Source organism: Oncorhynchus clarkii, unplaced genomic scaffold (assembly GCF_045791955.1).
Source record: "Oncorhynchus clarkii lewisi isolate Uvic-CL-2024 unplaced genomic scaffold, UVic_Ocla_1.0 unplaced_contig_13935_pilon_pilon, whole genome shotgun sequence".
In the NCBI taxonomy this organism is placed as follows: domain Eukaryota; kingdom Metazoa; phylum Chordata; class Actinopteri; order Salmoniformes; family Salmonidae; genus Oncorhynchus; species Oncorhynchus clarkii.
This window is the reverse complement of record NW_027258846.1, coordinates 1-27483: the sequence shown is the minus strand read 5'-3', so window position 1 is coordinate 27483 and position 27483 is coordinate 1. Positions and strand designations below refer to the sequence as shown.

The window sequence follows — 27483 nt, the reverse complement described above, 5'->3', positions numbered from 1 at the left end:
TATAAACTGTAACCTTTCTGTTGTACATTTGAACGTTCTAATTAAAAAAGAACTGTCACTTTAATGTCATGGTATAAACTGTAACCTTTCTGTTGTACATTTGAACGTTCTAATTAAAAAAGAACTGTCACTTTAATGTCATGGTATAAACTGTAACCTTTCTGTTGTACATTTGAACGTTCTAATTAAAAAAGAACTGTCACTTTAATGTCATGGTATAAACTGTAACCTTTCTGTTGTACATTTGAACGTTCTAATTAAAAAAGAACTGTCACTTTAATGTCATGGTATAAACTGTAACCTTTCTGTTGTACATTTGAACGTTCTAATTAAAAAAGAACTGTCACTTTAATGTCATGGTATAAACTGTAACCTTTCTGTTGTACATTTGAACGTTCTAATTAAAAAAGAACTGTCACTTTAATGTCATGGTATAAACTGTAACCTTTCTGTTGTACATTTGAACGTTCTAATTAAAAAAGAACTGTCACTTTAATGTCATGGTATAAACTGTAACCTTTCTGTTGTACATTTGAACGTTCTAATTAAAAAAGAACTGTCACTTTAATGTCATGGTATAAACTGTAACCTTTCTGTTGTACATTTGAACGTTCTAATTAAAAAAGAACTGTCACTTTAATGTCATGGTATAAACTGTAACCTTTCTGTTGTACATTTGAACGTTCTAATTAAAAAAGAACTGTCACTTTAATGTCATGGTATAAACTGTAACCTTTCTGTTGTACATTTGAACGTTCTAATTAAAAAAGAACTGTCACTTTAATGTCATGGTATAAACTGTAACCTTTCTGTTGTACATTTGAACGTTCTAATTAAAAAAGAACTGTCACTTTAATGTCATGGTATAAACTGTAACCTTTCTGTTGTACATTTGAACGTTCTAATTAAAAAAGAACTGTCACTTTAATGTCATGGTATAAACTGTAACCTTTCTGTTGTACATTTGAACGTTCTAATTAAAAAAGAACTGTCACTTTAATGTCATGGTATAAACTGTAACCTTTCTGTTGTACATTTGAACGTTCTAATTAAAAAAGAACTGTCACTTTAATGTCATGGTATAAACTGTAACCTTTCTGTTGTACATTTGAACGTTCTAATTAAAAAAGAACTGTCACTTTAATGTCATGGTATAAACTGTAACCTTTCTGTTGTACATTTGAACGTTCTAATTAAAAAAGAACTGTCACTTTAATGTCATGGTATAAACTGTAACCTTTCTGTTGTACATTTGAACGTTCTAATTAAAAAAGAACTGTCACTTTAATGTCATGGTATAAACTGTAACCTTTCTGTTGTACATTTGAACGTTCTAATTAAAAAAGAACTGTCACTTTAATGTCATGGTATAAACTGTAACCTTTCTGTTGTACATTTGAACGTTCTAATTAAAAAAGAACTGTCACTTTAATGTCATGGTATAAACTGTAACCTTTCTGTTGTACATTTGAACGTTCTAATTAAAAAAGAACTGTCACTTTAATGTCATGGTATAAACTGTAACCTTTCTGTTGTACATTTGAACGTTCTAATTAAAAAAGAACTGTCACTTTAATGTCATGGTATAAACTGTAACCTTTCTGTTGTACATTTGAACGTTCTAATTAAAAAAGAACTGTCACTTTAATGTCATGGTATAAACTGTAACCTTTCTGTTGTACATTTGAACGTTCTAATTAAAAAAGAACTGTCACTTTAATGTCATGGTATAAACTGTAACCTTTCTGTTGTACATTTGAACGTTCTAATTAAAAAAGAACTGTCACTTTAATGTCATGGTATAAACTGTAACCTTTCTGTTGTACATTTGAACGTTCTAATTAAAAAAGAACTGTCACTTTAATGTCATGGTATAAACTGTAACCTTTCTGTTGTACATTTGAACGTTCTAATTAAAAAAGAACTGTCACTTTAATGTCATGGTATAAACTGTAACCTTTCTGTTGTACATTTGAACGTTCTAATTAAAAAAGAACTGTCACTTTAATGTCATGGTATAAACTGTAACCTTTCTGTTGTACATTTGAACGTTCTAATTAAAAAAGAACTGTCACTTTAATGTCATGGTATAAACTGTAACCTTTCTGTTGTACATTTGAACGTTCTAATTAAAAAAGAACTGTCACTTTAATGTCATGGTATAAACTGTAACCTTTCTGTTGTACATTTGAACGTTCTAATTAAAAAAGAACTGTCACTTTAATGTCATGGTATAAACTGTAACCTTTCTGTTGTACATTTGAACGTTCTAATTAAAAAAGAACTGTCACTTTAATGTCATGGTATAAACTGTAACCTTTCTGTTGTACATTTGAACGTTCTAATTAAAAAAGAACTGTCACTTTAATGTCATGGTATAAACTGTAACCTTTCTGTTGTACATTTGAACGTTCTAATTAAAAAAGAACTGTCACTTTAATGTCATGGTATAAACTGTAACCTTTCTGTTGTACATTTGAACGTTCTAATTAAAAAAGAACTGTCACTTTAATGTCATGGTATAAACTGTAACCTTTCTGTTGTACATTTGAACGTTCTAATTAAAAAAGAACTGTCACTTTAATGTCATGGTATAAACTGTAACCTTTCTGTTGTACATTTGAACGTTCTAATTAAAAAAGAACTGTCACTTTAATGTCATGGTATAAACTGTAACCTTTCTGTTGTACATTTGAACGTTCTAATTAAAAAAGAACTGTCACTTTAATGTCATGGTATAAACTGTAACCTTTCTGTTGTACATTTGAACGTTCTAATTAAAAAAGAACTGTCACTTTAATGTCATGGTATAAACTGTAACCTTTCTGTTGTACATTTGAACGTTCTAATTAAAAAAGAACTGTCACTTTAATGTCATGGTATAAACTGTAACCTTTCTGTTGTACATTTGAACGTTCTAATTAAAAAAGAACTGTCACTTTAATGTCATGGTATAAACTGTAACCTTTCTGTTGTACATTTGAACGTTCTAATTAAAAAAGAACTGTCACTTTAATGTCATGGTATAAACTGTAACCTTTCTGTTGTACATTTGAACGTTCTAATTAAAAAAGAACTGTCACTTTAATGTCATGGTATAAACTGTAACCTTTCTGTTGTACATTTGAACGTTCTAATTAAAAAAGAACTGTCACTTTAATGTCATGGTATAAACTGTAACCTTTCTGTTGTACATTTGAACGTTCTAATTAAAAAAGAACTGTCACTTTAATGTCATGGTATAAACTGTAACCTTTCTGTTGTACATTTGAACGTTCTAATTAAAAAAGAACTGTCACTTTAATGTCATGGTATAAACTGTAACCTTTCTGTTGTACATTTGAACGTTCTAATTAAAAAAGAACTGTCACTTTAATGTCATGGTATAAACTGTAACCTTTCTGTTGTACATTTGAACGTTCTAATTAAAAAAGAACTGTCACTTTAATGTCATGGTATAAACTGTAACCTTTCTGTTGTACATTTGAACGTTCTAATTAAAAAAGAACTGTCACTTTAATGTCATGGTATAAACTGTAACCTTTCTGTTGTACATTTGAACGTTCTAATTAAAAAAGAACTGTCACTTTAATGTCATGGTATAAACTGTAACCTTTCTGTTGTACATTTGAACGTTCTAATTAAAAAAGAACTGTCACTTTAATGTCATGGTATAAACTGTAACCTTTCTGTTGTACATTTGAACGTTCTAATTAAAAAAGAACTGTCACTTTAATGTCATGGTATAAACTGTAACCTTTCTGTTGTACATTTGAACGTTCTAATTAAAAAAGAACTGTCACTTTAATGTCATGGTATAAACTGTAACCTTTCTGTTGTACATTTGAACGTTCTAATTAAAAAAGAACTGTCACTTTAATGTCATGGTATAAACTGTAACCTTTCTGTTGTACATTTGAACGTTCTAATTAAAAAAGAACTGTCACTTTAATGTCATGGTATAAACTGTAACCTTTCTGTTGTACATTTGAACGTTCTAATTAAAAAAGAACTGTCACTTTAATGTCATGGTATAAACTGTAACCTTTCTGTTGTACATTTGAACGTTCTAATTAAAAAAGAACTGTCACTTTAATGTCATGGTATAAACTGTAACCTTTCTGTTGTACATTTGAACGTTCTAATTAAAAAAGAACTGTCACTTTAATGTCATGGTATAAACTGTAACCTTTCTGTTGTACATTTGAACGTTCTAATTAAAAAAGAACTGTCACTTTAATGTCATGGTATAAACTGTAACCTTTCTGTTGTACATTTGAACGTTCTAATTAAAAAAGAACTGTCACTTTAATGTCATGGTATAAACTGTAACCTTTCTGTTGTACATTTGAACGTTCTAATTAAAAAAGAACTGTCACTTTAATGTCATGGTATAAACTGTAACCTTTCTGTTGTACATTTGAACGTTCTAATTAAAAAAGAACTGTCACTTTAATGTCATGGTATAAACTGTAACCTTTCTGTTGTACATTTGAACGTTCTAATTAAAAAAGAACTGTCACTTTAATGTCATGGTATAAACTGTAACCTTTCTGTTGTACATTTGAACGTTCTAATTAAAAAAGAACTGTCACTTTAATGTCATGGTATAAACTGTAACCTTTCTGTTGTACATTTGAACGTTCTAATTAAAAAAGAACTGTCACTTTAATGTCATGGTATAAACTGTAACCTTTCTGTTGTACATTTGAACGTTCTAATTAAAAAAGAACTGTCACTTTAATGTCATGGTATAAACTGTAACCTTTCTGTTGTACATTTGAACGTTCTAATTAAAAAAGAACTGTCACTTTAATGTCATGGTATAAACTGTAACCTTTCTGTTGTACATTTGAACGTTCTAATTAAAAAAGAACTGTCACTTTAATGTCATGGTATAAACTGTAACCTTTCTGTTGTACATTTGAACGTTCTAATTAAAAAAGAACTGTCACTTTAATGTCATGGTATAAACTGTAACCTTTCTGTTGTACATTTGAACGTTCTAATTAAAAAAGAACTGTCACTTTAATGTCATGGTATAAACTGTAACCTTTCTGTTGTACATTTGAACGTTCTAATTAAAAAAGAACTGTCACTTTAATGTCATGGTATAAACTGTAACCTTTCTGTTGTACATTTGAACGTTCTAATTAAAAAAGAACTGTCACTTTAATGTCATGGTATAAACTGTAACCTTTCTGTTGTACATTTGAACGTTCTAATTAAAAAAGAACTGTCACTTTAATGTCATGGTATAAACTGTAACCTTTCTGTTGTACATTTGAACGTTCTAATTAAAAAAGAACTGTCACTTTAATGTCATGGTATAAACTGTAACCTTTCTGTTGTACATTTGAACGTTCTAATTAAAAAAGAACTGTCACTTTAATGTCATGGTATAAACTGTAACCTTTCTGTTGTACATTTGAACGTTCTAATTAAAAAAGAACTGTCACTTTAATGTCATGGTATAAACTGTAACCTTTCTGTTGTACATTTGAACGTTCTAATTAAAAAAGAACTGTCACTTTAATGTCATGGTATAAACTGTAACCTTTCTGTTGTACATTTGAACGTTCTAATTAAAAAAGAACTGTCACTTTAATGTCATGGTATAAACTGTAACCTTTCTGTTGTACATTTGAACGTTCTAATTAAAAAAGAACTGTCACTTTAATGTCATGGTATAAACTGTAACCTTTCTGTTGTACATTTGAACGTTCTAATTAAAAAAGAACTGTCACTTTAATGTCATGGTATAAACTGTAACCTTTCTGTTGTACATTTGAACGTTCTAATTAAAAAAGAACTGTCACTTTAATGTCATGGTATAAACTGTAACCTTTCTGTTGTACATTTGAACGTTCTAATTAAAAAAGAACTGTCACTTTAATGTCATGGTATAAACTGTAACCTTTCTGTTGTACATTTGAACGTTCTAATTAAAAAAGAACTGTCACTTTAATGTCATGGTATAAACTGTAACCTTTCTGTTGTACATTTGAACGTTCTAATTAAAAAAGAACTGTCACTTTAATGTCATGGTATAAACTGTAACCTTTCTGTTGTACATTTGAACGTTCTAATTAAAAAAGAACTGTCACTTTAATGTCATGGTATAAACTGTAACCTTTCTGTTGTACATTTGAACGTTCTAATTAAAAAAGAACTGTCACTTTAATGTCATGGTATAAACTGTAACCTTTCTGTTGTACATTTGAACGTTCTAATTAAAAAAGAACTGTCACTTTAATGTCATGGTATAAACTGTAACCTTTCTGTTGTACATTTGAACGTTCTAATTAAAAAAGAACTGTCACTTTAATGTCATGGTATAAACTGTAACCTTTCTGTTGTACATTTGAACGTTCTAATTAAAAAAGAACTGTCACTTTAATGTCATGGTATAAACTGTAACCTTTCTGTTGTACATTTGAACGTTCTAATTAAAAAAGAACTGTCACTTTAATGTCATGGTATAAACTGTAACCTTTCTGTTGTACATTTGAACGTTCTAATTAAAAAAGAACTGTCACTTTAATGTCATGGTATAAACTGTAACCTTTCTGTTGTACATTTGAACGTTCTAATTAAAAAAGAACTGTCACTTTAATGTCATGGTATAAACGGTAACCTTTCTGTTGTACATTTGAACGTTCTAATTAAAAAAGAACTGTCACTTTAATGTCATGGTATAAACGGTAACCTTTCTGTTGTACATTTGAACGTTCTAATTAAAAAAGAACTGTCACTTTAATGTCATGGTATAAACGGTAACCTTTCTGTTGTACATTTGAACGTTCTAATTAAAAAAGAACTGTCACTTTAATGTCATGGTATAAACTGTAACCTTTCTGTTGTACATTTGAACGTTCTAATTAAAAAAGAACTGTCACTTTAATGTCATGGTATAAACTGTAACCTTTCTGTTGTACATTTGAACGTTCTAATTAAAAAAGAACTGTCACTTTAATGTCATGGTATAAACGGTAACCTTTCTGTTGTACATTTGAACGTTCTAATTAAAAAAGAACTGTCACTTTAATGTCATGGTATAAACGGTAACCTTTCTGTTGTACATTTGAACGTTCTAATTAAAAAAGAACTGTCACTTTAATGTCATGGTATAAACGGTAACCTTTCTGTTGTACATTTGAATGTTCTAATTAAAAAAGTCAAATAAAATAAAATATTTTGGAAGTTTGAAAGTCACGCCCCAACCCTCCCTGTGAGTTCCACTGAATCTTGTCAACGGTCAATAAGAGTATTAAGTTAATAAGTTAGACCAGGAAGTCTGGTAAGACAGACTGAGTGGGTGAGAAGTTCACCTTGACTAGAGGTTCTTTGAAAACTCCTGTGTGATGCAACATGGACGCAGTTTTGCAATGAGACGAGGTCAATTTGCTGATCCACAAACAAGTCAAACATTGACATTGAACGCATAGGGTGGCAGGTAACCTAGTGGTTAAGAGTGGTCTGAATCCCCTGCCGGTGTGCCCTTAATCAAGGCACTTAACCCTAATTGCTCCTCTAAGTCACTCTGAATAAGAGCGTCTGCTAAAAGACTAACATCATTACAAAAATAAACATCCAATCCTGTCAGACACTGAGTGGACAGAACATTATGAACACCTACTTCCATGACAGACTGACCAGCTGGAAGCTTTGACCCCTTATTGGTGTCACTTTCTAAATCCACTTCAATCAGTGTAAATGAGGAGACGGGTTAAATAATGATTTTGGAGCCTTGAGACAATTGAGACATGGATTGTGTATGTGTTGCCATTCAGTGGGTGAGAGAGCAGGACAAAAGATTTCAGTGATTTGAACGGGGTATGGTAGTCTACCAGGCACATCGGTTTGTGTCAAGAACTGCAATGCTGCTGGGTTTTTCACACTCAACTGTTTCCTGTGTGTATCAAGAATGGTCCACCACCCAAAGGACATCTAGCCAACTGGACACAACGCAGTTGAGCCGTAGTTGCTCCGAGACGTTTCCAACTTCACAATAACAGCACTTACAGTTGACCAGGGCAACTCTAGAAGGGCAGTAGTTTGACAAACTGACTTGTTGGAAAGGTGGCATCCTATGACGGTGCCACGTTGAAAATCAATGAGCTCTTCAGTACGGCCATTCTACTGCCAATGTTTGTCTATGGAGATTGCATGGCTGTGATCAGTTTTATAGACCTGTCAGCAACGGGTGTCTGAAATTGCCGAATCCACTAATTTGAAGGGGTGTCCACATACTTTTGTATATATAGTGTATTTTAAGTTCCTTTGAACGGGGTAGGGTAGTAGGTGCCAGGCGCACCGGTTTGTGTCAAGAACTCCAACGCTGCTGGTTTTTCACGCTTAACTGTTTCCTGTGTGTATCAAGAATGGTCCACCACCCAAAGGACATCCAGCCAACTGGACACAACTGTGGAAAGTATTGGAGTCCACATGGGCCAGCATCCCTGTGGAACGCTTTCAACACCGTGTAGAGTCAACATGGGCCAGCATCCCTGTGGAACCCTTTCAACACCTTGTGGAGTCAACATGGGCCAGCATCCCTGTGGAACGCTTTCAACACCTTGTAGAGTCAACATGGGCCAGCATCCCTGTGAACCCTTTCAACACCTTGTAGAGTCAACATGGGCCAGCATCCCTGTGGAACGCTTTCAACACCTTGTAGAGTCAACATGGGCCAGCATCCCTGTGGAACCCTTTCAACACCTTGTAGAGTCAACATGGGCCAGCATCCCTGTGGAACCCTTTCAACACCTTGTGGAGTCAACATGGGCCAGCATCCCTGTGGAACGCTTCAACATCTTGTAGAGTCAACATGGGCCAGCATCCCTGTGGAACGCTTCAACACCTTGTAGAGTCAACATGGGCCAGCATCCCTGTGAACCCTTTCAACACCTTGTGGAGTCAACATGGGCCAGCATCCCTGTGGAACCCTTTCAACACCTTGTAGAGTCAACATGGGCCAGCATCCCCATGGAACCCTTTCAACACCTTGTAGAGTCAACATGGGCCAGCATCCCTGTGGAACCCTTTCAACACCTTGTGGAGTCAACATGGGCCAGCATCCCTGTGAACCCTTTCAACACCTTGTAGAGTCACCATGGACCAGCATCCCTGTGGAACCCTTTCAACACCTTGTGGAGTCAACATGGGCCAGCATCCCTGTGAACCCTTTCAACACCTTGTAGAGTCACCATGGACCAGCATCCCTGTGGAACCCTTTAGACACCTTGTAGAGTCAACATGGGCCAGCATCCCTGTGGAACGCTTTCCACACCTTGTAGAGTCAACATGGGCCAGCATCCCTGTGGAACGCTTTCAACACCTTGTAGAGTCAACATGGGCCAGCATCCCTGTGGAACGCTTTCAACACCTTGTAGAGTCAACATGGGCTAGCATCCCTGTGGAACCCTTTCAACACCTTGTAGAGTCTACATGGGCCAGCATCCCTGTGGAACACTTTCAACACCTTGTAGAGTCAACATGGGCCAGCATCCCTGTGGAACCCTTTCAACACCTTGTAGAGTCAACATGGGCCAGCATCCCTGTGGAACGCTTTCAACACCTTGTAGAGTCAACATGGGCCAGCATCCCTGTGGAACGCTTTCAACACCTTGTAGAGTCTACATGGGCCAGCATCCCTGTGGAACCCTTTCAACACCTTGTAGAGTCAACATGGGCCAGCATCCCTGTGGAACGCTTTCAACACCTTGTAGAGTCTACATGGGCCAGCATCCCTGTGGAACCCTTTCAACACCTTGTGGAGTCAACATGGGCCAGCATCCCTGTGGACCCTTTCAACACCTTGTAGAGTCAACATGGACCAGCATCCCTGTGGAACCCTTTAGACACCTTGTGGAGTCAACATGGGCCAGCATCCCTGTGGAACGCTTTCCACACCCTGTAGAGTCAACATGGGCCAGCATCCCTGTGGAACGCCTTCAACACCTTGTAGAGTCCATCCCCCAACGAATTGAGACTTAGTGCAAAAGGGGGGGGCGGGGAAACTCAATAATGTGTTAATTTTTTGTACAATCGGCAGAAACATAATTAGTATAATACAGTCAGGAAGACAGAGAGGTGATCTAGTTACTACAGTCAGGAAGACAGAGAGGTGATCTAGTTACTACAGTCAGGAAGACAGAGTGGTGATCTAGTTACTACAGTCAGGAAGACAGAGAGGTGATCTAGTTACTACAGTCAGGAAGACAGAGTGGTGATCTAGTTACTACAGTCAGGAAGACAGAGAGGGGATCTAGTTACTACAGTCAGGAAGACAGAGTGGTGATCTAGTTAATACAGTCAGGAAGACAGAGTGGTGATCTAGTTACTACAGTCAGGAAGACAGAGAGGGGATCTAGTTACTACAGTCAGAAAGAGAGAGAGGGGATCTAGTTAATACAGTCAGGAAGACAGAGAGGTGATCTAGTTAGTACAGTCAGGAAGACAGAGAGGTGATCTAGTTAATACAGTCAGGAAGACAGAGAGGTGATCTAGTTAATACAGTCAGGAAGACAGAGAGGGGATCTAGTTACTACAGTCAGGAAGACAGAGAGGTGATCTAGTTAATACAGTCAGGAAGACAGAGAGGGGATCTAGTTACTACAGTCAGGAAGACAGAGAGGTGATCTAGTTACTACAGTCAGGAAGACAGAGAGGTGATCTAGTTAATACAGTCAGGAAGACAGAGAGGGGATCTAGTTAATACAGTCAAGAAGACAGAGAGGGGATCTAGTTAATACAGTAAGGAAGACAGAGCGGTGATCTAGTTAATACAGTCAGGAAGACAGAGAGGTGATCTAGTTACTACAGTCAGGAAGACAGAGAGGTGATCTAGTTACTCAGTCAGGAAGACAGAGAGGGGATCTAGTTACTCAGTCAGGAAGACAGAGAGGGGATCTAGTTACTCAGTCAGGAAGACAGAGAGGGGTCAACTGGGGTCCCAGCTATATGTTGTGGTAGAGCCTGGCAGACCCACTGGCTCCCTAATGAACTGGGGTCCCAGCTGTATATTCGTGGTAGAGCCTGGCAGACCCACTGGCTCCCTAATGAACTGGGGTCCCAGCTGTATGTTGTGGTAGAGCCTGGCAGACCCACTGGCTCCCTAATGAACTGGGGTCCCAGCTGTATATTCGTGGTAGAGCCTGGCAGACCCACTGGCTCCCTAATGAACTGGGGTCCCAGCTGTATGTTGTGGTAGAGCCTGGCAGACCCACTGGCTCCCTAATGAACTGGGGTCCCAGCTGTATGTTGTGGTAGAGCCTGGCAGACCCACTGGCTCCCTAATGAACTGGGGTCCCAGCTGTATGTCGTGGTAGAGCCTGGCAGACCCACTGGCTCCCTAATGAACTGGGGTCCCAGCTGTATATTCGTGGTAGAGCCTGGCAGACCCACTGGCTCCCTAATGAACTGGGGTCCCAGCTGTATATTCGTGGTAGAGCCTGGCAGACCCACTGGCTCCCTAATGAACTGGGGTCCCAGCTGTATATTCGTGGTAGAGCCTGGCAGACCCACTGGCTCCCTAATGAACTGGGGTCCCAGCTGTATGTTGTGGTAGAGCCTGGCAGACCCACTGGCTCCCTAATGAACTGGGGTCCCAGCTGTATGTCGTGGTAGAGCCTGGGAGACCCACTGGCTCCCTATTGAACTGGGGTCCCAGCTGTATGTTGTGGTAGAGCCTGGCAGACCCACTGGCTCCCTAATGAACTGGGGTCCCTGCTGTATGTTGTGGTAGAGCCTGGCAGACCCACTGGCTCCCTAATGAACTGGGGTCCCAGCTGTATGTTGTGGTAGAGCCTGGCAGACCCACTGGCTCCCTAATGAACTGGGGTCCCAGCTGTATGTTGTGGTAGAGCCTGGCAGACCCACTGGCTCCCTATTGAACTGGGGTCCCAGCTGTATGTTGTGGTAGAGCCTGGCAGACCCACTGGCTCCCTAATGAACTGGGGTCCCTGCTGTATGTTGTGGTAGAGCCTGGCAGACCCACTGGCTCCCTAATGAACTGGGGTCCCAGCTGTATGTTGTGGTAGAGCCTGGCAGACCCACTGGCTCCCTAATGAACTGGGGTCCCAGCTGTATATTCGTGGTAGAGCCTGGCAGACCCACTGGCTCCCTAATGAACTGGGGTCCCAGCTGTATGTCGTGGTAGAGCCTGGCAGACCCACTGGCTCCCTAATGAACTGGGGTCCCAGCTGTATATTCGTGGTAGAGCCTGGCAGACCCACTGGAGGGCGCTGTCTGCCTGTGGAGGCTGCATGGAGAACCAAAAGGAGGAGGAGGAGGGGGAGGAGGAAGAGAACTAATCATCTAATGTTTTTTTCATCTAGTAATCTTTTCTTTGTACATGACGCTGGATTACTTGTGGTTTGTGGGTAGAGCAGGACGGATCCCAGGTGAGCAAGAGGGAATGTGTGGAGAGTAACGTTGTTGTCTGCTGATGTGTGTGTAATTCCAGTGTTAGAGGAGGAGGGTATTTTTCCTCTTTGTCCATACACCGTCACATCCCCCCACCCCCCCCCCACCCCCCACCCCAACTTGCTCAACTTCTACATTTTTCATTACGAGATGAACAGGTGAGCAGTATGTGTCTGTGAAATGAGAGCATGAACAGTATTAGGAACTTTAAAGGTTAAAGGGCACATTGGCACAATGTCAGTACAGGCTAACACTGCATCTGTAGCAGCTGGTACAGCTCTGAGGCAACACACCAACCCTCTCACCACACTGTCAAGTCTCTTAGAGTAGTATGCAACGGGCCAGTACAGGCTAACACTGCATCTGTAGCAGCTGGTACAGCTCTGACAACACACCAACCCTCTCACCACACTGTCAAGTCTCTTAGAGTAGTATGCAACGAGCCGCTGCTTCCCAATGTCATCCTGTATGAGGACAGATTCCATTTTGTTCTTGGGCACACAACAATGCAATCTCCATAGACAAACCTTTGCAGTAGAATGGCCTTACTGAAGACCTCAGTGACTTTCAACTTGGCACCATCATAGTAGACCATGCTTTCCAGCAAGTCAGTTTGTGGAGTTTCTGCCCTGTTAGAGCTGTCCCGGTCAACTGTAAGTGCTGTTCTTGTGAAGTGGAAAAGTCTAGGAGCAACAACGGGTCAATCGTGAAGTGGGAGGCCACACAGGCTCACAGAACGGGTCAGTCGTGAAGTGGGAGGCCACACAGGCTCACAGAACGGGTCAGTCGTGAAGTGATAGGCCACACAGGCTCACAGAACAGGTCAGTCGTGAAGTGGGAGGCCACACAAGCTCACAGAACGGGTCAGTCGCGAAGTGGGAGGCCACACAGGCTCACAGAATGGGTCAGTCAGTGATAGGCCACACAGGCTCACAGAACGGGTCAGTCGTGAAGTGGGAGGCCACACAGGCTCACAGAACAGGTCAGTCGTGAAGTGGGAGGCCACACAGACTCACAGAACAGGTCAGTCGTGAAGTGGGAGGCCATACAGGCTCACAGAATGGGTCAGTCGTGAAGTGGGAGGCCACACAGGCTCACAGAACAGGTCAGTCAGTGATAGGCCACACAGGCTCACAGAACAGGTCAGTCGAGAAGTGGGAGGCCACACAGGCTCACAGAACAGGTCAGTCGTGAAGGGGGAGGCCACACAGACTCACAGAACAGGTCAGTCGTGAAGTGATAGGCCACACAGACTAACAGAACGGGTCAGTCGTGAAGTGATAGGCCACACAGACTCACAGAACGGGTCAGTCGTGAAGTGGGAGGCCACACAGGCTCACAGAACAGGTCAGTCGTGAAGTGGGAGGCCACACAGGCTCACAGAACAGGTCAGTCGTGAAGTGGGAGGCCACACAGGCTCACAGAACAGGTCAGTCGTGAAGTGGGAGGCCACACAGACTCACAGAACAGGTCAGTCGTGAAGTGGGAGGCCATACAGGCTCACAGAATGGGTCAGTCGTGAAGTGGGAGGCCACACAGGCTCACAGAACAGGTCAGTCAGTGATAGGCCACACAGGCTCACAGAACAGGTCAGTCGAGAAGTGGGAGGCCACACAGGCTCACAGAACAGGTCAGTCGTGAAGGGGGAGGCCACACAGACTCACAGAACAGGTCAGTCGTGAAGTGATAGGCCACACAGACTAACAGAACGGGTCAGTCGTGAAGTGATAGGCCACACAGACTCACAGAACGGGTCAGTCGTGAAGTGGGAGGCCACACAGGCTCACAGAACAGGTCAGTCGTGAAGTGGGAGGCCACACAGGCTCACAGAACAGGTCAGTCGTGAAGTGGGAGGCCACACAGGCTCACAGAACAGGTCAGTCGTGAAGTGGGAGGCCACACAGGCTCACAGAACGGGTCAGTCGTGAAGTGGGAGGCCACACAGGCTCACAGAACAGGTCAGTCAGTGATAGGTCACACAGGCTCACAGAACATGTCAGTCGTGAAGTGGGAGGCCACACAGGCTCACAGAACGGGTCAGTTGTGAAGTGGGAGGCCACACAGGCTCACAGAACAGGTCAGTCGTGAAGTGGGAGGCCACACAGGCTCACAGAACGGTCAGTCGTGAAGTGGGAGGCCACACAGGTTCACAGAACGGGTCAGTCGTGAAGTGGGAGGCCACACAGGCTCACAGAACGGGTCAGTCGTGAAGTGGGAGGCCACACAGGCTCACAGAACGGGTCAGTCGTGAAGTGGGAGGCCACACAGGCTCACAGAACGGGTCAGTCGTGAAATGGGAGGCCACACAAGCTCACAGAACGGGTCAGTCGTGAAGTGGGAGGCCACACAGGCTCACAGAACGGGTCAGTCGTGAAGTGGGAGGCCACACAGGCTCACAGAACGGGTCAGTCGTGAAGTGGGAGGCCACACAGGCTCACAGAACAGGTCAGTCGTGAAGTGATGGGCCACACAGGCTCACAGAATGGGCCAGTCGTGAAGTGGGAGGCCACACAGGCTCACAGAACGGGTCAGTCGTGAAGTGGGAGGCCACACATGCTCACAGAACAGGTCAGTCGTGAAGTGATAGGCCGCACAGGCTCACAGAACAGGTCAGTCGTGAAGTGATAGCCCACACAGGCTCACAGAACAGGTCAGTCGTGAAGTGGGAGGCCACACAGGCTCACAGAACGGGTCAGTCGTGAAGTGATAGGCCACACAAGATCACAGAACGGGTCAGTCGTGAAGTGATAGGCCACACAGGCTCACAGAACGGGTCAGTCGAAAAGTGGGAGGCCACACAGGCTCACAGAACAGGTCAGTCGTGAAGTGATAGGCCGCACAGGCTCACAGAACAGGTCAGTCGTGAAGTGATAGGCCACACAGGCTCACAGAACTGGTCAGTCGTGAAGTGGGAGGCCACACAGGCTCACAGAACGGGTCAGTCGTGAAGTGGGAGGCCACACAGGCTCACAGAACGGGTCAGTCGTGAAGTGATAGGCTACACAAGATCACAGAACGGGTCAGTCGTGAAGTGATAGGCCACACAAGATCACAGAACGCGTCAGTCGTGAAGTGGGAGGCCACACAGGCTCACAGATCGGTCAGTCGTGAAGTGGGAGGCCACACAGGCTCACAGAACGGGTCAGTCGTGAAGTGGGAGGCCACACAGGCTCACAGAACAGGTCAGTCGTGAAGTGGGAGGCCACACAGGCTCACAGAACGGGTCAGTCGTGAAGTGGGAGGCCACACAGGCTCACAGAACGGGTCAGTCGTGAAGTGGGAGGCCACACAGGCTCACAGAACGGGTCAGTCGTGAAGTGGGAGGCCACACAGGCTCACAGAACGGGTCAGTCGTGAAGTGATAGGCCACACAAGATCACAGAACGGGTCAGTCGTGAAGTGATAGGCCACACAGGCTCACAGAACGGGTCAGTCGTGAAGTGGGAGGCCACACAGGCTCACAGAACAGGTCAGTCGTGAAGTGATAGGCCACACAGGCTCACAGAACAAGTCAGTCGTGAAGTGGGAGGCCACACAGGCTCACAGAACGGGTCAGTCGTGAAGTGGGAGGCCACACAGGCTCACAGAACGGGTCAGTCGTGAAGTGGGAGGCCACACAGGCTCACAGAACGGGTCAGTCGTGAAGTGGGAGGCCACACAGGCTCACAGAACGGGTCAGTCGTGAAGTGGGAGGCCACACAGGCTCACAGAACGGGGCCGCTAAGTGCTGAAGTGTGTAGCGCGTAAAATTCCAGCACAGACCAAAGCATATCAAGGATGAGGAAAGTTTCTTTATAGAGGAATGGTCTGAGATCCATCCCAACGTTTTCTTACAATCTCATAAAACATTACAGAAAAAGGCTGAGTGCCCTTTCCTCACAAGGAGAGGGAGCACAAAGTATTGAAGACAAGGGTGTCAATAATATTGTTTTTATTATTTGTTCAACAAAGTATTTTTCTCAGAGCAGTTGTATTAGTATGAGATAATATTCTTTCCAATGTGTTGGAGCCTCCAGTAGAGGAGCTCAGTATTTGTAAGACGTAAGATTTTGTTGGGCGTCTTTGTCAAGGGTGACAATCCAATGTTACTGTAAGTCTCCACATTTAGCATGTGTTGCATTTCAAATCATCTCCAAAATACTTTTAAACCAATTCATTGAGTAACACATTCTATTCAAGAGATGTGCTGTCACACTGTTGTTAATTAACTATGCTAACAGTATCTTCTCGTGTTGTTGCAGGTTACTCTGTATATCGGGGAGAATGCCCAAGGGACTTGTCTGACGGGGGTCCCAGAGCTGTGTACTGAACCAAAGTACTCTCACACTGCCCAACACTGTGGTACCACCCTTAGCCACCCTGTTCCAATGTGTGTAGGTACCAAGTTTTGCTTGTGTGTGAGTGTGTGTGTCCAGTGTGTGTGTGTCCAGTGTGTGTGTGTGTCCAGTGTGTTTGTGTCCAGTGTGTGTGAGTCCAGTGCGTGTGTGTGAGGGCAGTGTGTGTGTGTGTCCAGTGTGTGTTTGTGTCTAGTGTGTGTGAGTCCAGTGCGTGTGTGTGTGTGTGTAGTGCGTGTGTGTGCAGTGTGTGCGTGTCAGTGTGTCTGAGTCCAGCGTGTGTGTGAGTCCAGTGTGTGTGTTTGTGTGTATCCAGTGTGTGTGTTTGTGTGTATCCAGGGTGTGTGTTTGTGTGTATCCAGTGTGTGTGTGTGGCGCCATTGTTCTTATTTTCCTCAATTAAGTTGGAAAAATAGGATGATTGAGCAGCAGTGAGGGCTCTTCGATACTGAAGAGTATCTTTGATACTGATCCAAGCAAGTCGGAAGACTTGTTGTCCTGAGTCTGCACAACTCTCCCAGGACCTAGGATCAAGAGAGACGCTCATGTGTTTTAGTACTATATCTCTTGACACAATGATGAAAATAATCATGGCCTCTAAACCTTCAAGCTGCATACTGGACCCTATTCCAACTAAACTACTGAAAGAGCTGCTTCCTGTGCTTGGCCCTCCTATGTTGAACATAATAAACGGCTCTCTATCCACCGGATGTGTACCAGTGTGTGTCCAGTGTGTGTGTGTCAGGTTATTATTTACAGGGACACTGAGGATTCATACTGAACCCAAAACCCTGGATAGAGGGGCTCAGTGAATGTACAGGTGAATGTGTTCAGGTGGGTCAGTGTGTCCGAGGAGGCTCTATAGAAGGACAAAGTGCCAGCTGGCCAGTCCAGATACACTCCTACTCTGTGGGAGCTGGTGGAGGAGACGTCTATGGTAGTGAGAATATTATTGTGTCTGGCTCTGTAACTGTTGTCAGAGCAGGTCAGACTCCAGGACTTGTCATTGTATCCAAGACCACAGTCATCACCCCTTCCTCTCCTGCTGATTCCTTTATATGTCACTCCTATATCAGCCCTCCCACTCCTCTCTACCTCCCAGTAACAGCGCCCAGTCAGACCCTCTTTACATAGCACCTGTCTACAGTCCTCAAATCTCTCTGGGTGATCAGGATACGGCTGCTCCTCTCTCCTACATGTCACCTTCCTGTTCTCCTCAGACAGAGAGAGGTGTCTGTTTACTGTGTTTAGGTCCAGTGTGAGATCACAGACATCTGATGGATGAAACCAGACACAATATTAGAAATCATCATCATTCACATTAGAATGTTATACTCACTTTTCACAAATTAATTTAATGTTGATGTTTCTAGGTATCAAAAGGAGAAGTTAAGGTAACTTGAGACTTGTTGAATGATCATATGTTATACTGTATGGTAATATAAAACACACTTATTCACATTAATTACACACACACACACACACACACGCACACACACACACACACACACACACACACACACACACACATTGTCAAAGCAACTCTTTGTAAACTTTAATGTCCCTGATTTCTACTTCTGTAGAACTACAGCTGATATTTAATATGACCAAGTAAGTAATGATGGTGGTCTTTGACTTTGACTTAACTTGAATTAAGACTTATTCTTAGTCATATTCTTCACAGCAGTCAACACTCACATTTTCTAAGCCCAGGTTTCATTCTGTTCTCTCCACCATGTTCCACACTGTAGCGGTAAGCAGAAGAACAGACAGTCATTGAGGGATACACCTGAACTCACTCACTCACACACACACACACACACACACACACACACACTGGACACACTGGACACATAGCGTATAACTTTAAGCGGATGTTAGTCTGTGTGTGTGTGTCCAATGTGTGTGTGTGTGTGTGTCATTGAGAGATTGTCACTGATCACACACACACAAACAGTCATCATATAACTTTGTCCAAGTGGTGGTAAGAATGTTTGTCTTAACTAGCCTGATAAGTCAAACATGTCTGATATGAACATTGACATAAACCCTCTACATACTTGAGTTTCTCCAGTCTGCAGTGTGGATCCTCCAGTCCAGCAGAGAGCAGTCTGACTCCTGTGTCTCCTGGGTGATTGTAGCTCAGGTCGAGCTCTCTCAGGTGTGAGGGGTTTGACCTCAGAGCTGAGACCAGAGAAGCACAGCCTTCCTCTGTGACTAGACAGCCTGACAGCCTGCAAAGAATCATATTAAAATCACACTGTTATTCTTTGGTGGTGAAAATAGTGGCAGTATATTTTTCAATATTTTCAGATATGTCAGTGTCCTGAAACCTGCCATATCTATTCATAAGTTAATGTATCATTATTAGAAATGACAAATTATTAAATTATTATTTGTCGAGAGAAACATGTATAGTACAAATATTATAGTAGACTGACCAGACCAGTTTAAAAAGCAGTATCAGTCAGAAAACAGACAGTGAGGAATCAGATTTAGATTGTATTGAGTAGACAGTCCACACCATATCTATTTAGACAGTGAGGTATCAGATTTAGATTGTATTGAGTATACAGTCCACAACATATCTATTTAGACAGTGAGGAATCAGATTTAGATTGTATTGAGTATACAGTCCACACCATATCTATTTAGACAGTGAGGTATCAGATTTAGATTGTATTGAGTATACAGTCCACAACATATCTATTTAGACAGTGAGGTATCAGATTTAGATTGTATTGAGTATACAGTCCACACAATATCTATTTAGACAGTGAGGTATCAGATTTAGATTGTATTGAGTATACAGTCCACACCATATCTATTTAGACAGTGAGGTATCAGATTTAGATTGTATTGAGTAAACAGTCCACACCATATCTATTTAGACAGTGAGGTATCAGATTTAGATTGTATTGAGTATACAGTCCACACCATATCTATTTAGACAGTGAGGTATCAGATTTAGATTGTATTGAGTATACAGTCCACACCATATCTGTTTAGACAGTGAAGCTAACATTTTAAATGTGTCTCTATTCTCCAACATTTTGGATTTCAGATCAAATGTTTCATATGAGGTGACAGTATATAATGTCACCTTTTATTTGAGGATATTTTAATACATATCTGTTTCACCATTTAGAAATGAAAACAATTTATGTATCTAGTCCCCCTATTTGAATAAGTCATAAGTATTCTGACCAATTTACTCATAGTGTATTAAAACAGTCAAAAGTTTAGTATTTGGTCATAAACTCGTTGGTTGCATTTGCAGTTTGTTTGGGTTGTGTTCAGTAGCTGAACTGTGGATGATGACTGGAGTAACTTTCTGTCTAAGGGAGGAGATAACACGTTTCTAAACAATACTAAATTAATCCTGATTATGCCTTGATTAATACAAATAATAAATAAATAATGAATAATAACACTAAGAGTTGGTTTGAACAGATCTGAATCAGGACACTAAGAGTTGGTTTGAACAGATCTGAATCAGGAAACTAAGAGTTGGTTTGAACAGATCTGAATCAGGACACTAAGAGTTGGTTTGAACAGATCTGAATCAGGAAACTAAGAGTTGGTTTGAACAGATCTGAATCAGGAAACTAAGAGTTGGTTTGAACAGATCTGAATCAGGACACTAAGAGTTGGTTTGAACAGATCTGAATCAGGAAACTAAGAGTTGGTTTGAACAGATCTGAATCAGGAAACTAAGAGTTGGTTTGAACAGATCTGAATCAGGACACTAAGAGTTGGTTTAAACAGTTCTGAATCAGGAAACTAAGAGTTGGTTTGAACAGATCTGAATCAGGAAACTAAGAGTTGGTTTGAACAGATCTGAATCAGGAAACTAAGAGTTGGTTTGAACAGATCTGAATCAGGACACTAAGAGTTTGTTTGAACAGATCTGAGTCAGGAAACTAAGAGTTGGTTTAAACAGATCTGAGTCAGGATACTAAGAGTTGGTTTAAACAGATCTGAATCAGGAAACTAAGAGTTGGTTTGAACAGATCTGAATCAGGAAACTAAGAGTTGGTTTGAACAGATCTGAATCAGGAAACTTGATATAGACAGATCTGAATTGACCAATTAACTTAAAGTGTATTAAAGCAGTTAAAAGTATTTAGTTGAAAACTTTGTTTCCAGTTTGTTTTATTTTTTTAGTACCTGAATGGTGGAATAATTTTCTGTCTAAGTGAATAGACAACATGTTTCTAAACACGACGATCCTGACAATGCACCATTACCAGTAACAGAGGCTACAACAAAACATGCTAACCTCTCACCATTACCAATAACAGAGACTACAACAAAACATACTAACCTCTCACCGTTACCAATAACAGAGACTACAACAAAACATGCTAACCTCTCACCATTACCAATAACAGAGACTACAACAAAACATACTAACCTCTCACCGTTACCAATAACAGAGACTACAACAAAACATGCTAACCTCTCACCATTACCAATAACAGAGACTACAACAAAACATACTAACCTCTCACCGTTACCAATAACAGAGACTACAACAAAACATGCTAACCTCTCACCATTACCAATAACAGAGGCTACAACAAAACATGCTAACCTCTCACCATTACCAATAACAGAGGCTACAACAAAACATGCTAACCTCTCACCATTACCAATAACATAGGCTACAACAAAACATGCTAACCTCTCACCATTACCAATAACAGAGGCTACAACAAAACATGCTAACCTCTCACCATTACCAATAACAGAGGATACAACAAAACATGCTAACCTCTCACCATTACCAATAACAGAGGGGGTCTGATCTTTGTGCCTCTGTAACTTTCTCATTCATCATTATCATCGATTCATTCCTGATTATTCATCATCATAGTAGCATCCACATGAATGTAGAAGTGTTCAGAAACATCTTCTATTCTTACTGACAATACAAGTGAAGTGACTCCAAAATGACAGGACATTATTCACCATTCAGTTTCTATTAGGAAAAACATCCAAAACACAACCAAGACAAACTGCAAATTAATTCAACAAGTTAGTAGAATCACCAGCTTGATGTAATCACTGCAGGCATGGAATATGGGACCAAATACTAAAGTTATGCCTACTTTAATACAATATAAGTGATTTAGTCCAAATAATATGAATATATATATATATAATGAAAATCCAAACACATATGGTGTGGACTATGTGTGTCTGATAAACACATGTGGATCTGGTGAACAGTTATCACTTGTTGACCAACTACAGGAATACTGACCTCAGAGTCTCCAGTTTACAGTGGGGATTCCCCAGTCCAGCAGAGAGCAGCTCCACTCCTGAATCCTTCAGGTCATTGTTACTCAGATCCAGCTCTCTCAGATGTGATGGGTTTGACCTCAGAACTGAGACCAGAGAAGCACAGCCTTCCTCTGTGACTCCACAGCCTGACAGCCTGACAAAGAGATCATCATGACTTCACAAACACACTGTTAATTTAACACCAGTAGTGTAGAAGGACAATGGCAGATGCATTTGGTTCATTCTCTCAAACAACATATATCAACAACTATCTTCTGTCTCCTAGAATTGTATGGTCATTATGTTATGTTATACCAATGTGAAAATCAATGCATTTATTCAATATTATATTATATACATATTATTATACTTTTTTTCTCTAAACTGAATATTTATTCTAGCTGATTAGTTCTTAAATGTCATTTTATTTACTCACAGGACAACTCTGGAGGCTTTGACCACTGGCAGCAGCCTCAGAAGACCTTCCTCTGATCTGGAGTATTTCTTCAGGTCAAACACATCCAGCTCCTTTTCTGAAGTCAGCAACACAAAGACCAGAGCTGACCACTGTGCAGGTGACAGGTTGGGTTTTGAGAGACTTCCTGATCTCAGGAATCTTTGGATCCCCTCGACTAGAGAATGGTCATTCAGTTCATTCAGACAGTGGAACAGATTGATGCACCTCTCTGGAGAGGGATTCTCCCTGATCTTCTCCTTGATGTACTTGACTGTTTCTTCATGGCTCTGTGAGCTGCTTCTTGTCTTTGTCAGTAGACCTCGTAAGTGCTTCTGATTGGACTCCAGTGAGAGGCCCAGAAGGAAGCGGAGGAAAAGGTCCAGGTTTCCTGTCTCACTTTGTAAGGCTTTATCCACAGCACTCTTGTAGAAAGTAACTTCAGACTTGTCGTTTGTTTGCAGTTTGTCCATTAGATTCTGATTGTTGTTGATGAATGAGAGGAACACATATACAGCAGCCAGAAACTCCTGAATGCTCAGATGAACAAAGCAGTACACCTTGTCCTGGTACAGCACACATTCCTCTTTAAAGAGCTGTGTGCACAATCCTGAGTACACCGAGGCTTCATTGACATCAATGCCAGCCTCTTTCAGGTCTTCTTCATAGAAAATCAGATTGCCATTCACAAGCTGTTGAAAAGCCAGTTTTCCCAGTGACAGAATGCTCTCTTTATTCCAGTGTGGACCTGTCTCTTCTTTCCCAAGATACTTTTCATTCTTCTGTTTGGTATGAAACACCACAAGGTGTGTGTACATCTCAGTCAGAGTCTTGGGCATCTCTTCTCTCTTATGTTTCAGCATGTGTTCAAGGATTATTGCAGAAATCCAACAGAAGACTGGAATGTGGCACATGATGTGGAGGCTCCTTGATGTCTTTATGTGTGAGATGATTCTGCTGGCCAGGTCCTCATCACTGAATCTCTTCCTGAAGAACTCCTCCTTCTGTGGGTCATTGAACCCTCGTACCTCTGTCACCTGGTCAACACACCCTGAAGGGATCTTATTGGCTGCTGCAGGTCGGGTAGTTATCCAGAGGAGAGCAGAGGGAAGCAGATTTCCCCTGATGAGATTTGTCAGCAGAACATCCACTGAGGTTGACTCTGTGACGTCACAACAGATCTTGTTCTTCGGGAAGTCTAGGGGCAGTCGGCACTCATCCAGACCATCAAAGATGAACAGAACTTTGTACTTGTTGTAGATAGAGATTCCTGATTGTTTGGTTTCCATTGAGAAGTGATTAAGAAGTTCAATGAAAGTGTGTTTGTCCTCTTTCATCAAATTCAGCTCCCTAAAAGGGAATGAAAACACAAATTGGACATCCTGATTTGTTTTTCCTTCAGCCCAGTCCAGAATGAACTTCTGCACAGAGACTGTTTTTCCAATGCCAGCGACTCCCTTTGTCAGCACAGTTCTGATAGGTTTGTCTTGTCCGGTTAAGGGTTTGAAGATGTCGTTACATTTGATTGCAGTCTCTGGTCTTGCTTGTTTCCTGGTTGTTGTCTCAATCTGTCTCAACTCATGTTCATTATTGACCTCTCCTGTTCCACCCTCTGTGATGTAGAGCTCTGTGTAGATCTTATTGAGAAGTGTTGGGTTTCCTTGTTTAGCGATCCCCTCAAATACACATTGAAACTTCTTCTTTAGATTAGATTTGAGTTCACGTTGGCAAATCACAGCAAGCTCATCTGAATCTAAAAAATAACACAGAGGATATTAATACTACGTCTATTTTAATGCCTACAGTATTGTAGGACTGTTATAAAGTTTGAAATTATAATAATTTATTCTCTTAACTGACTGTATAAATGTGTAAATGTTTTCATAATGCATTACAGACTGGTGTGACTGATTACATTATTATTGGTATTATTGATGGTATTATTAATGTTGTCTCTCTCTCTAAATTAATCACCACAACACATCCCTGCTGCTACTTGATGAGGTCACTAGGTGTTGTGTTAAGGCTGCTACAATATCATTGAGTTACACAGCTACTTTAGCTGTACTTTAGCTACAGCTTTTAAATGTTATAAAACAGCATTCAACATGAGGCAGACAGCTCTTACTTTTCTCCAGTGTGTCAGCAAGCTCCTTCAAGTTCATTTTCCTCAGGATGTGCAGTGTGATCTTCAGAGCCCCCTCTCTGGCACTGCTCTCCTGCTTCTCATCTTCAGCGTCCAACACTTCCTTATCCTGCTTCTGACTCTCAAAGCCTTCTGGGAGTTCTGGACTAAGAATCCTCTTGAACGTCTTCAGTTCGTTCTTCACAAATGTCATAATTTTCTCTTCAAGCAACTGAAATAAATCAAGTAAATAACTTAAGCAAGAGACAAAATGCTTTCTCATTAACACATTCATGAATGATTGACAGATCAACGTTACTTGAGGTAAACAAAAACAAATGTACATAACAGGACCACATACACTGAATATGGAGGCCAGGTCTGTTTGATGACTCTGGGAAGACTGACCACTGAGAATCTCTGACTCTAATCTCTCCTGTTGGTTTCTGTGGACAAAACATGAGATTACATCACCTCATCTAGGGAGTACACACACACACACACACAGATGCACACACACACCGGGAGGGAATGTTGTGTTTGTTTAATATTGTTTTAGGACTATGAAAATGGACAAAAGGATGAGCCTATGGATTATGAAAACAACATCAATAAATGGGAAAATGGGAGAGGAGAAATGACTAGAGACAGTGTTGTTTAACTCACTGACCATGACCCATGAGTTCTTCTTACCTTTGTTCAGTAGAAAAGTCTCCCTCTCTAAACGTTATAGGATGACCCATAGACTGGTCACTCTTCATGGACACACAGTTGGGTACAGGGGAGGCTGGTCTCTCCTGCTTGATTGGGCTTCAACACAACAGAGACAAACATTACATCTCTCATCTACTCTGAGCTCAGATGGGGAAACAGAAGAAGATTTTTATTCATAACGCTATATATCCATTTTCAGAAATGTTGGTAAATGTTATAAATACTTTATAAAGGTTTCTAATGTTTCCACTTAACAATGTCAGACTTGATTTGACATGAAGAAAAATGGATCAGCCCCTACAAAACATGTCCCTTAATTATAATCCACATAAAAATGCACATTTGCTGTTATTTTCCTGCTGTGAGAAACTGGGTCAAATTAACATGGCATCTGTAAGTGCATTCATCTTTAGATATCTAGGATATCTAGATATCTCAGCTAAACAATGGATATATAGATATCTAGGTGAGACAACCACATATCACAGTCAAATATACAGGATACCAACATTCCTGTTAAATAATGGATATATAGATATCTAGGTGAGACAACCACATATCACAGTCTAATATACAGGATACCAACATTCCATTCCTGCTAAACAATGGATATATAGATATCTAGGTGAGACAACCACATATCACAGTCAGATATACAGGATACCAACATTCCATTACAATGGATATATAGATATCTAGGTGAGACAACCACATATTACAGTCAGATATACAGGATACCAACATTCCATTACAATGGATATATAGATATCTAGGTGAGACAACCACATATCACAGTCAGATATACAGGATACCAACATTCCTGATAAACAATGGATATATAGATATCTAGGTGAGACAACCACATATCACAGTCTAATATACAGGATACCAACATTCCATTACAATGGATATATAGATATCTAGGTGAGACAACCACATATCACAGTCTAATATACAGGATACCAACATTCCATTACAATGGATATATAGATATCTAGGTGAGACAACCACATATCACAGTCAGATATACAGGATACCAACATTCCATTACAATGGATATATAGATATCTAGGTGAGACAACCACATATCACAGTCAGATATACAGGATACCAACATTCCTGTTAAATAATGGATATATAGATATCTAGGTGAGACAACCACATATCACAGTCTAATATACAGGATACCATCCTTCCATTCCTGATAAACAATGGATATAAAGCATTTATAGCATTTAGCAAAAAAACACATTTTCATACACATCTAAAATAGAGAACAGTTTATACAGTATATAACAGTATATAACAGTATATAACAGTATATAACAGTATATAACAGTATATAACAGTCCTATAGTATATAACAGTATATAACAGTATATAACAGTATATAATATGTTCCCATAAGCAATCATTTCAATAGTAAAGAATATTGTCAGCTCACCTCTTAGTTTTGGTGTCATGTTCCCCAGAGAGACTCGTTTTAGAGGCAGGGCCCTCCTCCTCTCTCTCCCCAGAGAGATTGGATGTCAATTGTTCTCTTTTATTCATTATATCTTAGAAAGAAAACAATTAACTAACAGTCACATCCAAACAGTCAGGTGATTCAATGCAATTACTTTTTCTAAAAAAAAATTAAAAGCTTATTTGAACAAGGCAGTAAAGAACAAATTCTTATTTACAATGACGGCCGACCACTGCCAAACCCTAACCCGGACGACATTGGGCCAATAGGATTCCCAATCACGGCCAGTTGTGATACAGCCTGGAATCAAACCAGGGTCTGTAGTGATGCCTCTAGCACCAAGATGCAGTGCCGTAGACCCTTGTGATACAGCCTGGAATCGAACCAGGGTCTGTAGTGATGCCTCTAGCACCATGATGCAGTGCCTTAGACTGCCGTGATACAGCCTGGAATTGAACCAGGGTCTGTAGTGATGCCTCTAGCACCATGATGCAGTGCCTTAGACCGCTGTGATACAGCCTGGAATTGAACCAGGGTCTGTAGTGATGCCTCTAGCACCAAGATGCAGTGCCTTAGACCGCTGTGATACAGCCTGGAATCGAACCAGGGTCTGTAGTGATGCCTCTAGCACCAAGATGCAGTGCCTTAGACCGCTGTGATACAGCCTGGAATC

The 27483-nt window shown here is 41.1% G+C and overlaps 1 protein-coding gene across 1 annotated transcript; it reads right to left on the bottom strand.

The window, feature by feature from the left end:
- Window positions 1–17352: 17352 nt before the first annotated feature.
- Window positions 17353–25073, bottom strand: LOC139398805 (NLR family CARD domain-containing protein 3-like). Its single transcript, XM_071144584.1, has 7 exons — window positions 24993–25073; window positions 24635–24863; window positions 22489–24259; window positions 22033–22206; window positions 18824–18997; window positions 18462–18508; window positions 17353–18037 (listed from the first exon to the last, which is right to left on the bottom strand). Exons 2-7 carry the CDS (start codon window positions 24843–24845, stop codon window positions 17517–17519), a joined length of 2898 nt encoding a protein of 965 aa, XP_071000685.1. The 5' UTR covers window positions 24846–24863; window positions 24993–25073; the 3' UTR covers window positions 17353–17516.
- Between the last annotated feature and the right edge of the window lie 2410 nt (window positions 25074–27483).

What these genes read in the sequence shown, in the direction of transcription:
- LOC139398805 (XM_071144584.1), bottom strand. Translation starts at nt 24,845, where the DNA reads ATGACATTTGTGAAGAACGAACTGAAGACGTTCAAGAGGATTCTTAGT. An exon ending in TGTAAACTGGAGACTCTGAG is followed by an intron (nt 18,998 to 22,032) that starts GTCAGTATTCCT and finishes GATTCTTTGCAG; the next exon opens with GCTGTCAGGCTGTCTAGTCA. An exon ending in GAAACCTGGGCTTAGAAAAT is followed by an intron (nt 18,038 to 18,461) that starts GTGAGTGTTGAC and finishes TTCATCCATCAG; the next exon opens with ATGTCTGTGATCTCACACTG.